This window comes from Danio rerio, chromosome 14 (genome assembly GCF_049306965.1).
Source record: "Danio rerio strain Tuebingen ecotype United States chromosome 14, GRCz12tu, whole genome shotgun sequence".
In the NCBI taxonomy this organism is placed as follows: domain Eukaryota; kingdom Metazoa; phylum Chordata; class Actinopteri; order Cypriniformes; family Danionidae; genus Danio; species Danio rerio.
In genome coordinates, this window is record NC_133189.1 from 44,162,951 (window position 1) to 44,177,059 (window position 14,109).

At 35.9% G+C, this 14,109-nt stretch overlaps 1 protein-coding gene across 50 annotated transcripts in view; it reads left to right on the forward strand.

The window, feature by feature from the left end:
* Positions 1 to 14,109, forward strand: part of diaph2 (diaphanous-related formin 2) — a 712,207-nt gene that overhangs the window by 331,155 nt on the left and 366,943 nt on the right. The window contains exon 19 of one of the 50 annotated variants that reach the window (XM_073922151.1): positions 10,760 to 11,133. The exons of 47 other annotated variants lie outside the window; for them this stretch is intronic. In XM_073922151.1, the coding sequence (XP_073778252.1) occupies positions 10,760 to 10,914 (155 nt within the window). In that variant the 3' untranslated portion in view covers positions 10,915 to 11,133. Of the gene's footprint in view, positions 1 to 10,759; positions 11,134 to 14,109 lie in introns of those variants that run through there. 2 more of the 50 variants (XM_073922152.1, XM_073922153.1) reach the window with 2 other exon arrangements.

Genomic DNA, 14,109 nt, shown 5'->3' on the forward strand with positions numbered 1-14,109 from the left:
GAGAGTAATTGACCGCGACGATGGGGTCCAAGTTCGACGAAGAACGGTTCCAGAAAGCTAATAAAACAGAAACAAAAGGCAAAAAATAAAACAAATTAGTAAATACCAGGGTGAGAATGTGGTAAGATCTGAAAATGCGGTAAAATCAGGCACCGTGAGGGCTTTAATTTTTTTGGATTGCTTTTGAAAAAACTGTTGGTTGGGCTTAGGAAAGGCAGTGGAGGGATCGGTCAGCCAGTCAGTCAATCGACAGCAGCTTCTGGTGGATTTTCACGAGAAAAGCATGCGCGAATGGCGCTCAAGAGAGAAATTTGAGATCTGAAAAAGCATATGCAGCGACCTCTGGTGGATTCGCCAAAACAAAAACTGCAAAAAAAGTAGCTCTTGGGACGTATTTGGCACTGTCCAGAAATGTATAAAGGGGTACCTATCAACAATGAGTCTGAGTTGAAATTCTAGACATAAATTATTTTGAAGCTCACATCTGAAGTGGTTTAAACAGTGAAAATAATCAGTTATTTACCATCATTTATTTGGACTAAAATAATAACGTTAGGCGTCACAGTGGCAAAGTTGGTAGCACAATCACCTCACAAGAAGGTTACTGGTTCAAGCCTCGGCTGGTTCAGTTGGCATTTCTGTTTGGAGTTTGCTTGTTCTCCCCATGTTTGCGTGGGTTTTCCACACAGTCCAAAGACATGTGGTATAGGTGAATTGAATAAACTAAATTGGCCTTAGTGTATGTGTGTGAATGCAAACATGCATGGGTGTTTCCTAGTGTTGGCTTGCAGCTGGAAGGGCATCCGCTGTATAAACTTGTGCTGGATAAGTTGGTTGTTCATTCTGCTGAGGTGACCACTGATTAATAAAAGGACTAAGTCGAAAAAAAAATAAAAGAATAATAACTAAGAAGCTAAAATAACCACCAATATAACACACATCACTTAATAGAAATCAATAGTTATGCGTTATGCTCTGAAAAAAAGCAAAACAAAAAACAAAAAAGTAAATGTTTAAAAAACTGTTCAAGCTAAAATAGCTCTTTTTCAGAAAGATAATTTTTGTCGAAGTGTAGTCCAAGCCAGAAATTACAGTGTACATTGTTTGCTCCCCTTTATGTCATTCTGACTTTTTTTTTCTTCTTCTGTAAACCATAATAATAGTCATAAAAATAGCAATGCTAATCTATTATCTGCATGAAAAGATAAATAGTAGCTGGACCTCCAAAAAAAAAAGGCTATTCCTTTAAGATTTATTTTTCTTCTCAAAGTATTCACAGTAATTTACAGTTCTAACTCCACGTTGCCTTGAAATTTCACAGTGTTTTTTTGAAGGAGGTGTTGTAGTATTGAAATGAGGTGAGACACTGTGAGATCTGTGTTCTTCGTCTCCTCCTTTTGGGAAGATTGCAGACGACACCCTGGGGTTTGCAAACGTTTTCATACGTCTTGAGCACTGATTACATCTCAAGTAACTCGAGTAAGCAGCTGAGCGTCCTTTGGATCTCTAAGCATTGTGTCATTTTCCCCGAGAGCCGATGCGTTGCATTGGAATGAGGGGTGATTTGTTGTCATTTCAGTAAAGTGCTCACTATTTTCATTTCTAAGGTCCAGGCACATAAACACAAATATGCACTCGGTGCTTCGCTCTCTCTCCATAATTGTTATGTGTTTTTATTTCCCAGCCATCAGAAGGTGGCATTTGGTAGCTCGTTCTAAGACATGCGTGATGCTGCATATGTTGACAGCTATGTGCCATTTTTTTCTGACATTCTAAATGGATAGCGCTTGGCCTCTTGTGTGAAGAATGGAAAGGAGAGGTGATCTGAGGCAGGCGGGGAAGGAAGTAAAAAGAGTGTTGGAGAGATATACAATGATCTTCACTGTGGGAATGCAGCTGCTGGGTCGCAGTGATGATACACTCGCCACGACACACTGTAATAGCTTAAGCTGGATTGGCGTGAGGAAGATTTGACCATTTAAACAGATGCTTTGTGCTTGTGCTTTTGCTTGTCTGTATAAGCAAGCATTCTCGTTGTCCTCCTGTTGTGCACAGAATTCGATTTCTTCAGGGTGTAAGGGCCATTCTTTTGTTCGCTGGTGCACTGATGTTCTGCTGCAGTGTTTTGCAGTGCTGTGTTTGGATTGTATACCTGGCCACTTAAATTAGTGCACATTCAACTGGCCGTTAACGTAAATATCTAATCAGCCAATAAAATGGCAGTACTTAAATGTAGAGGTCAAAAGAATATATTGAAGTTTAAACTAAGCATCAGAATAAAAAAAAAAAAGTGAGTTGGTTGTTGCACGGCAAAATATAGATTTTTGGTCTTGTTTCTAGTCCAAATATCTAAAAACTCTTAATTTTTTTTTTTTTTTGGAACTAACTTGTCAAAATCAAGTTTGTTTTTTTCTTAAAACACTCAATAATCTGCCAATTGTGTAAGCCACAGGTGTCAAACTCAGTTCATGGAGGGCCACAGCTCTGCACAGTTTAGGTTTAAGTCTAATTAAACACATCTGATCAAACTAATTGAGTCCTTCTGGCTTGTTTGAAACCTACGGGTGAGTGTGTTGATTCAGAATTGGAACAAAACTCTGCGGTTTTACACCCCTGAGGAAAGCTCTTTAAACTTATTTCAAAGCAAAAAAGGGATACTCCTTTACTTTCCCATTGGCAGATTATTTTATGATCAGATTTTTAGCTATTAGATAGGCAACAATAGCTCAAATAACTACGCATTACAACCAAGGTTTTTAAGAACATCTCAGAACACATAAAACAATGAAGTAGGTGGGCTACAGCAGCAGATCACAGCAGGACCCACTCCTGTCAGCTAAGAAAAGGGATTTGAGCCTATACTGTTTGCATGGGCTCAGCATAATTGGACAAAATAAGATTGCAAAAAGGTTTCTTAATTCCTACTGTGGCATTCAAAATGTAGTATCAGCATTTGGTATAACCAACATGCAAACATGGATCCATCCTGCCTAGTATCAATATTGCCGGCTGCTGGTGGAGGTGTACCTGCTGAGCATTGTTTAAACACCAAAAGCCTAGCAGAATATTATTGCTATTCTGCTTTGAGCTAGATTTGTTGCTTATCATTGTATTATAACGTTGTGAAGTTTTGGTTGTGTATTTTAAAGGGTCACGAAACACCAAAACACATTTTTTGAGATGTTGACTTTCATATATATGTCAAAAGCTGCTAAAAACACTATTAGGAAACATATTTCACAAAAAAAGTGAAAAATGTTTTTGAAGCAACATCACGGTGATAAGACCCTTGTGTAAATTCTGACTGTCTGTCTGTACTGGCCAGTACAAAGTGACGTCATTGAGTTTTCATCACATCAGAAAAACTTGGTTCGAACCAATCAGCTCGCTCTATTGTGAACCAGCTGCAAGATGCAACTTCATTAACATGCATGATATAGCTTCGAAGACTCCTTTTAGCTGTTACAGTGTTCAGAAAGATGCCATGTTGTGTTGCCAAAAGTAATTCAAACTAGTAGTAGAAGAATTGTGAGGAGACATGTGTCGTCTGTGTTGCGTTTAAAAATGTGCCGCAATGAAGGTTTTGTTTCCATTTTCCCGCGATGAGAGTACAGCTCATGTTTGGACCCATATGTGTGGATTACAGTGGTCTGCTAACATGCAACAAAAATAAGTTTGCAAGGAACATTTTTTTTAGCCGAAAGCTTTTGGAAATCTGGATTTGCCATTCGTCTTATTTATAAAAAAATGCTGTTGGTGTTTATTATCCTGTCTCTATAGATTTAGTAAGTGTGTGATTGATGTTCTTTGTTTATGTTTATTCAGAGGCAAAGTTAGGATCGCTAGCAGAACTCTTTCAGTCTTTAAAGACATACCTTAGTCAAAATGATTTAGTTCATAAGTTTACAGTAATATCACTACAATATTATGGACTGAAAGTCCTCCATTTCCACATCTCTCAGATTTCAAAATCACTGTCTATCTCCCATGCGTATGTGTTTGTGCTGCCTGTTCAGCTGTAGTGCACTTAATGAAACTCTCTCTTTTGTGCAAACCCCTCTCTCTTTTTCCACTCAACATTCCCACCTTAACGAAGCTGGACTCACCCACTTTCATAATTTTTTTTTCAAACTAGAGGTGTGAAAACGCTCTGCTGAGATGAGGGTGGAAATGTGGGGCGTGTGTTCATGACCCTTTAAAATACCACTTTCTGTGCTGTATCTTGCTTTATTGTATGCAGAAGTGACAACTCTCTGTAAACCAATAACATTCAGCAGTGAGTCTAGCTCCACCTCTTTAATACCATACTGTTTTGCTGTTTACCCTTAAAAAGTGTGGTACAGACCAGCTCTTTAGAAAACAGAAATATACAGTATGCATACCATACCGAACCATACCACTCAGATGGTATCAGACTGCAGAGATTTATGAACTGATGATAGCATCTCGACTGTCTTAACTTTTTTATAGTCATTTCATTCATTCATTCATTTTCTTGTCGGCTTAGTCCCTTTATTAATCCGGGGTCGCCACAGCGGAATGAACCGCCAACTTATCCAGCAAGTTTTTACGCAGCGGATGCCCTTCCAGCCGCAACCCATCTCTGGAAAATAGTCATTTTAACTTACATCAATCAAACTGACTAAAAAATATTAAGAAAACTTTGTATAATAAAAAAAAAAAGTTAATTAAAATAAATTAAAGCAACATAAAAATATTTGTTGTCTTGACTTTGTGTCATTAAATTGTTTGCTGTGCTGTCAAATCAGTGTTTTTAAAAAAATAATAATCACTTAAAGTCCAACCAGTACTATCAAAGCTTGATAAACTGGTCTTTAAGTGTAACTATTGGAATCATTTCATGAACTTTTATATTCCTAGAAGTTTTGGACTGTTTTCTGCTGCTCTGGAAAGTTTTCGTTGATGCTGGCTGGATTATATTACACATACACAAGATGTCTCATACAGCTGGCTTGTGCAACACAGATTTATTCGCTGTGACATGGGGGAATTGTAAGTTATGAAACATGTTTGTGTGGACCTCTGGATGGTCCTATAGGGAGCCGTGTTATCCTCTTTCCTGGGGGAGCAGACAGCAGCTGTTACTGTGCCCAGTGTTTGTAATTACTGTGCTTTAACTGCATAATCTAAAGTGGACTGGACTGAAACTATGCCCATGCTCATTCCTATTAACTCACAATTGCATTGCTATTGAATTTTTCTCCTGTGTAACATGCCTCATAGTGCCAAACATATTGCAGTGCCTGGCAAAATAAGGCAGACTCACTTTGACTAATTCAGCCCTGTTAACAGCACATGGAGATGTTTCTAAGCCAAACTCTGAACTACTTTCATTACTGGGAGTTGGACTGTGAAAACTTTAAAGTGTGAATTATTACATCGATCTGGAGACCTTTAAGTAATCAGCTTAGGATAACATTCCTTTAGGGAGGAATGGCAGAATGGTATCTAAACATATTTTTCTGCAATATTCAGGGTTCCTTTAAAATAAAATGTTGGCTTGTTTTAATTGAAGTGAATAGCACGGTCATTGATTCTCATAGTTTAAAAAAGTGCTGAGCCTGTCAAATTAATTGTAGCATTAAAATGTGTTTTGGCATTTCAAAGCAGGGTCATTATAGTGGAGGAAAGAAATAAAACGTTACAAATAAAAGTGTTTACATTTTACCTGAATATAAGCTTAAGTTCTAGCAAAATAGCATGAAACATTTCACTTGTTCTAAAAGAATATGAATAAAAGCTATACAGTGGTCCCTTCTTATTTGCGGAAGTTACGTTCTAAAAATAAACTGCAATAGGTGAAATCAGCTATTATTATTGATGTTTTATTGGCGTTTTAAGGCTGTACCCCTCACTAGACACTTTATACAGTTTTATCAGACAGGCATTAACATTTTCACGCTTTTCTCCCTAAAAAACCCTCAAAGTTCAAACCTTCATAGAATAATAACTTTAGTTTTATAGAATGAAACCAATGATCAAAACCATTTGATCTTGATTTATTTATTCCGTAATGGCATCCTACAGTCTTGTAATTTTAACCTTCCTTTAGATTGTCCAGATGTTCAACTTTTTGTGAGATGGTTAGAAGATCTTCTTCTGCTTTTTGGGTTCTACCGCAGGTGCCTTTGATCGTGCAGAATGTTTTGTCGACTTTGTGGGAAAAAAATTGCAAACATACAGTACAGCACTTCAGAGTCACACTGCTAGTGATCAAAGATTCATGTAAATTTGGCAAGCTGAACGCATTCTGTATTGTACAGGAGACACGACATAGAGGAGATTGATTGACAGTGATCTACAGCCAGTCATGATGCAGAACACAATGCGCGAATCAGGACGCAGTACACAATGTGCTGAAGAAAAAATCATGTCCTGCTGTCAAACTATTTCAGAACTGTAGCTATTGCCTATTCAGTCATAACGGATGTTAACACAGCTGTCATAAGAAAAAAATATGGGACCCCAGAAGCTATAGAAATTTAAAATATAAAACATAGTTTAGGACTATTGTTATTGTTTACATCCTTAAAAATGGTCTATAACAACATACAGTAGACTCATTCTGGTAATTTACCCCCATATACATTTCTGGAGATTGTAAATTATGTCGCCAGAGGTACATATAGCTGCATTTTGTCCTTAAAAGGAACACTACATGCCGTTCTTTTTTGCGCTTACCAGCTGACTGTTTTATATGGACAGCTTTTCCACTTCTATCAGTTTGTTCAAAGGCTCGCCTCGAACGTAGGCGGACTTGAGATGCAGAGAGGAGTTGACCGTGACTACAGAATTCGAGTCTGCCGAAGACCAGTTCCAGAAAGTAGGTAAGACAAAAACAAAAGCCAACAAAAAATAAAAAATAAACAAGTAAATAACATGTGAATATGGTAAAAAAAATCTGGCTGCCGTGAGGACTTTTATTTTTTTGGATTGCTTTTGAAAACACTGTCGGTTGGGTTAAGGGAAGTGGATGGGCAGGTCAGTAGATGCTTTGGAGAACACTATCGGTTGGGTTTAGAGAAGGAGGAGGTGGGGGCAGTGAGTCTGATGCGAATGCCGCTCACGCGAGAAATTTGAGATCAGGGCTCATTTTCATTTATACAGGGCTTAATTTTCAGAACAAGCCTGGGTTGTTCTATAGATACAATTTTTTTATTATATTATTTAGCATTTTTATTATATATTTTTATTATATATCCTGCCTAAAATAAACTTAAAAATCAATATACTACCAAACTGTTGAAAAAAACCCAGTAGTTTCCCAGTCACATTAAAATAACACTGCTTCATTGAAAAAAAAAAAAAAAAAAAAACCTTCATAATCATAATGATATGGTTTGCATGCAATACCAAAGGGACGCTTTTGTAACGGGTGCACATTATGATGCGACGGCTGATCAAATTATCAGTTCTTATGGAAGAGAAATGGCTTCTCCTACAATTCAGCTCAGACTAAATCCTCCGCTGATTGTTGAATGCTTCATTATCATAATCTCATCAATTCTAGAGCACTTGAAATGTTCCATATAAATAAGTAATTATTCCATAGTACAGTATCGCAGTGAGCCAGTCGCTGCGGCTTCATCTTGACACCTAATTTGGTTGTGCTGTATATAGTTTGTATGACTAGATTTAGTTATTAATGTGCAAGAAAATGCCCGAGGACATTTTTGTGGCATCTCATACCTTGTCCTTGACTGTAATGAGGAGAAAGCAAGGTGTCTGGGTTTTCCTCCCCTTTGTTTCTTTTTAAGTTTACTGGGGAACACATTAAATGAGAGCCTCAAGTCACACGAACCCTGATGCAGGTAACAATTGAGTCTCCATAGGAAGGTTACAGCCTGGAACCTTGAATGCACAATGTGAAAAAGAATGCATGGCACAACGGACAGCTCGTATATTGAATTAGCTCAATAACACAGAGGCTAAACATAAATCATATGTCTCAAGCACAGTCTAGAAGGGTCACGTGGCTAATTTGTGCTGGGATTTGGATCCAAATGGGGAACATTCAGAAATGACATCTGTTTTAAGTCCTTGTTCCGTGATGTAGACCTCTGCCTGAAGCGCCAGGAAAAAGGTTGACTGATGCTCATCGCTCTCGTCAGGTGGAAATTGACAGTCAGGAGAAGAGTTCTGTCTTATACTGATGGCCTACTTTGAAAGTGTAATACTTAAGCTTTGGCAAATGGAAAGCAAGTACATTGCTTAAAATGTGTGGATATCTGTAATATGCAATATGGCAAGTTGGCACATTGGCATATTGAGTGGAATGCTAACAGTTTGCCCCGGTCTCCGAATTTTCAACAACAAAAAAAAAAGATCAGTGAGGGGCCGAAAGACTGTTTGAAGTCCCAGTTGGAGCGCATGATTGTGGGCAGGAGGGAAGGCATGAGTGCTTAACAGACGCCTAACCTGGATGAATCTCAGTAAATGCTGTGTGAAATTACTTACCTTGTGAAAATGAAGACTGGCTGCTCGCTCAGGTTTGAAGCCGGCTGCTGTTTGAGGTACTGTAAAATGTTCAGAATGATCACTTTATTTATTTGAAATCTTTCTTGTAAACTCCATTTATAATTCTCAATGTTAAAACAACATAAATAAATAATGCATTTCATATTATTTTGTATTAAAAATATATATATATTATATATATATATATATATATATATAGCATTATTATTATCAATTATGTTTTTATTTATGCTTTTATACAGTTGAAGGCCAACTTAATAGCCTCCTATGAATTTGTATTTATTTTTTTTTAAATATTTCCCTAGTGCTGTTTATCAGAACAATACTTTTATGATTTTTTTCCCTTTTTTTTCTTTTTATCTTTGTACTCATAATTCTTCAGCTTGACTGGAATAAAATCAGATGCATTATTTTAAGGTCATTATTGTTAGCCCCCTTAAGTTGCACTTTAAGCTGAATACTAGTATTTTGCAAAATAGCAGATAAAATATGATGTACTGTCATCATGGCAAAAACAAAATAAATCAGTTGTAACACAATATAGTTATTAAACTATTATGTTTGAAACTGTGTTGAAAGATTTCTCTGTTAAAAAAAGCACTTGGGAGATATTTGTAAAAAAAAAAAAATAAATAAAAATAATACAATTTGACAGAAGGGCTAATGATTTTGCCTTCAGCTGTTTAAACCATTGAGTCAGAATATTATGACCACCGCCACTTTCTGCCAAACAGCGCTGACCTTCAAAGGCATGGACTCAACACGAAAGTCTGTGGTGATATATGGCACCTAGATACAATGTTAGTCCTGTTGTGAAGTTGTGAAACCAATGTGGAACAATTCCAGTACACTTTACAGATACTCAATTGAAATGAATTCTGTCAAAGACATTTCTAAACATTTTATGCAACGTAAAATTGTTTTATCCTGCTGAAAAGAACCAGCAAATATTATGTTCATTTTCTGGATTTAAGAACATTGTTTATACAATGGAAATCAGAATTATTAACCCCACTGAATTATTAGACCTCTGTTTATTTTTTCCCCAATTTCTGTTTAATGGAGAGAAGGTTTTTTAACACATCTTCTAAACATAATAGTTTTAATAACTAATTTCTAATAACTGATTTATTTTATCTTTAAAGGAGCTTATAACTTTGACCTTAAAATGATATGTAAAAAAATAAAAACTTATTTTATTCTAGCCAAACTAGCCAAAATAAAACAAATAAGACCTTTTCCAGAAGAAAAAAAAAATATTATCAGACATACTGTGAAAATTCCCTTTCTCTGTTAAACATAATTTGGGTAATTTTTAAAAAGAAAAAAAAATCATATCAAAGGGGGCTAATAATAATAATAAGACTTCAACTAGAAGTACAATTGTGTCAAATTAAGTCCACCTGAATGGCCAGACCCAGAATGGCCTTTTTTAGAAAGACTCATCCAGTCGTCGCCAGAACAATACAGGAATTTAATCCTGTGTAGTTCCACAGCATTCAATAAGTTTGTTACTTCTGATGAAAAATGTTAGCAGCTGGCACTTACTGGCCTCCATTGCAGGAAAGAATGTCCTTAATGGCTCATTTGCACTGGATGTGTTTTCACTTCTTATCCAGACATAGCCACCTGAGCACCTGCAAACAGAAACTTACAACCTTTGCCTCACCTACTAGCTCTACTGATTGGTCCTCTGCTATTGAACTGACACTGATGACCAAAATCTCAAAATAAACAAAATCTCAGCATCTAAAAAATGCAGCAGTCACATGTACAACGTCTCAAAAGAAGTGAGCATAACATCACAATAATAGAAAAGTAGCACACCGGAAAGGAGAATGTACTTTAGGACTAACATAATGATGCTAACATCTGAAGAACTTGCTTCACCTGTGATTGGTTAAAACGTACCAATGTCGTCTTACAGTATACACTTTTTTGGTGTGTGTTATTCGGTTAGAACTGTTTACATTTCCACATTTTCCTCTCCTAGTCTTCACACTCTCTGTAGCTTTTAAGAATTAACAGTGGGAGTGGGTTGAAGTATGAATTTGCACTGTATTCCATTACCGATTCTGTTTCAACATAAGCTGTCTTTCAAGCCCCATGAAGTGCCCATGTGAGCCAGTGTAAGGATTTGCCAGAACTGGCTGAGGGAGATTAAAGACTCCTTCTGTTTTGGCTCTGTTTGATGTTGCTTTGGTGGTTTTGTTCGCTTAGGCCTTTCCTGACAAATATCATTACCACTTTGCTCCTATAGTTCCACACGCAGCAGCATCTTTAGGGCGAATCGCCCACACGGCCAGAGCTGCAGGTCCAGATAAGAGCCGGCGGGGCAGCAGGGCTGGTGTGAACGCTACACTTCCAGACAGCCAGACTAGAGCTGACCTGCTCTGCACCCACTGTTATAAATAATGAAAGAGTAATGGTAATCCATTTTCTTTTTAACATCATCTCTTCTGTACCTGGAATGTGTCAGAATACTCGCTGCTGTCTGAGATTGTTTTCTTTAAAAAGATCAGACTGAATTGGTAACTAATTATATATAGTTATATGAATGTCACCGAAATATAAGATATAACAACAGTTATAGAATGTCTAAAACATATATGAATAAATGAAATATTAAATACATCAATAGAATATAATTTAAATATAGAAAAAGATATTTGGTGTCTTAATTTTATATACAAAGAATTATGTATTATTATTATTTCCTTTGGGGCAGCATGGTGGCTTAGTGATTAGCACTGTGGCCATACAGTACGAAGTTTGCTGGTTCGATTCCTGGCTGGGCCAGTTGGCATTTCTGTATGTAATTTGCATGTTCTCCCCATGTGGGTTTCCTCCGGGTGCTTCGGTTTCCCCCACAGTCCAAACACATGAGGTATAGGTGTATTGGCCGTAGTGTATGAGTGTGTGTGAATGATGTGCATGGGTATTTCTCAGTACTGGGTTGTGGACTAAGGGACTAAGTCGAAAGAAAATGAATAAATTAATGAATAAATATTATTTTCTTTCATTTTCAAACAGCCATTGTAGAATCTAAATGTTTACAACAATTTAAACCACATTTGTTTGGACATGAAGTTATATACATGTATGAAAATATAGGATAGAAATATGATACATAATGATGCTGGGCTAAGATTAATTAAGTAGATTAATCCCATCCAAAAATTGTGTTACCCTATCCATTTTGCTATTAAGCCCATTCATTATGTTTTAATAAATGTATATATGTATATAACACACACATACGTAGAAACAAAATTATACAAAACAATTTTGTTACATACAGTAGATATTTAAATTATATACATATTTTATCATATACTCATATATTTTATATAAAAATACTTAAACATTTTCTCAAATATATTTATGCTTGTGTGCATTTATACAGAGTTGAAATCAAAAATTTTAACACCCTTTGATTTTTTTATTTTGATTTTTAAATATTGCCCAAATTATGCTCTCTGTATGTCTGATAATATTTAATATATATATATATATATATATATATATATATATGTTATTTTTTATTTATTTTTTTTTTCTCTGGAGAAAGTTCTATTTGTTTTTTATCTAGAATAAAAATTATTATTTTAAGGTCACAATTATTAGCCACTTTAAGCTAGATTTTTTTCAATAGTCTACAGAACAAACCATCATTATACAATAACTTGCCTAATTACCCTAACCTGCCTAGTTAACCTAATTAACCTAGTTAAGCCCTTAAATGTCACTTTAAGCTGTATAAAAGTGTCTTAAAAATATCTAGTCAAATATTATTTACTGCCATCATGACAAAGAAAAAAGAAATCAGTTATTAGAAACTGAGTTATTAAAACTATTATGTTTAGAAATATGTTGAAAAAAAATCTCTCTGTTAAAAAGAAATTGGGGAAAAATAAACGAGTGCTAATAATTCAGGGGGGCTAATAATTCTGACTTCAATTGTATATACATAATAAATATACACAGTACACACACTTAAAATATGTCAAACAAACCTTTATTTTGGATGTGATTAATTGTGGTTAATTTTTGCCCAACACTATGATATGAAATATATGATAATTGATTATAAAAAATGTAATAATTTTTTTTTAATATTAAAAACTTCTTGCTGACGAATGAGTACAAATTGTTTGATAGATAGTGGAAACAAATAAATGGGACAATTATTAATTATGTATGTATTTTGTTTTTATATTTTCACTTGATATTAAAGAAAAACTATAGAGAAATACCTTTAAACGCAGCTTTTTGTGGAAAAAAAAAAAGTCAGAACATTGATGAAATAAACATTGTATTATCACTCAGAATAACAAATACATTTCTCTAAAAACTTAACAACACAGCTATTCAGACTTTTACTCAAGTTGTTTTTGCATTTACGTTCTCTTAATCACTCTATTAATTTACTGGACACATTAATCAATCATTCATTCATTTTTATTCAGCTTAGTCACTTATTTATCAGGGTCGCCACAGCGGAATGAACCGCTAACTATCCCAGTATATGTTTTACACAGCAGATGCCCTACCAGCTGCAACCCAGTACTGGGAAATACCTATACACTCTCACATTCACACACTCATACACTACAGTTAATTTAGTTCATCCAATTCACTTATAACGCATGTCTTTGGACTGTGGAGGAAACCAGAGCACCCAGAGAAAAGTCACACAAACCCGAGGAGAACATGCAGACTCCACACAGAAATGCCAACTGACCCCACACAAAAATGCCAACAGACCCAGCCAGGACTTGAACCAGTAACGAGCCACCATGCCGCCCATATTAATCAATATTATATATTTTTTACAACATTATTTTACAACAACTATTTCAAAAATGGCATTAAATAAGAATACAAAATCCAAACCTGAGCATTATTATGATTAGTGATCTAAGCCTTTTTTGACCCCACTGTTTGTGGCTCATCCAAGTGAGTGAGACGGGAACTAAATTCTTGTAATTGGCCTTCATCCACAGCCTACTGGTGTTTATTCAAAGACCTGCTACTATTAGCGCTCATGTGTGCAGTTTTAAAGTCTTCACAGTGAGCAGTTAGCAAGAGTTGAAACAGAAAGGAGATCAAAGCTGAGAGCAGCGTTTAAAGAGATGGCAGCTGTAAGCATTTAAGTGGTAAAGTGCTGGAAAATGTTGTACTTACATGTTGAAGCTGTGGTATGGGATCACATTTCTTCAGCTCTTTATGGCTCGTAATGGCCATATTCTGGCCACAGTGTTTTAACACAATTGCTTGGTGAAAGCATATCATCATCATCATCATCATCACCATCTCTCGTCTGTCTTTTTATATGGAATGATTCGTTTTACATTTAGCACGCTACATTAAGCTATATTAAATAGTCTGTTTTCAAACCTGACTTTCAAATAAGATTTTGCACTCGTTCTCTCTCTCTCTCTCTCTCTCTCTCTCTCTCTCTCTCTTAAATCCATTTTTTAAAATTGAATTGCACAGTATTGCTAACATAATTGTTCAATGCACTTCATAATGAAGGGTGACATAGTGAGTGGCACGATCGCCTCACAGAAAGAAGGTCGCTGATTCAAGTCCCAGCTGGGTCAGTTG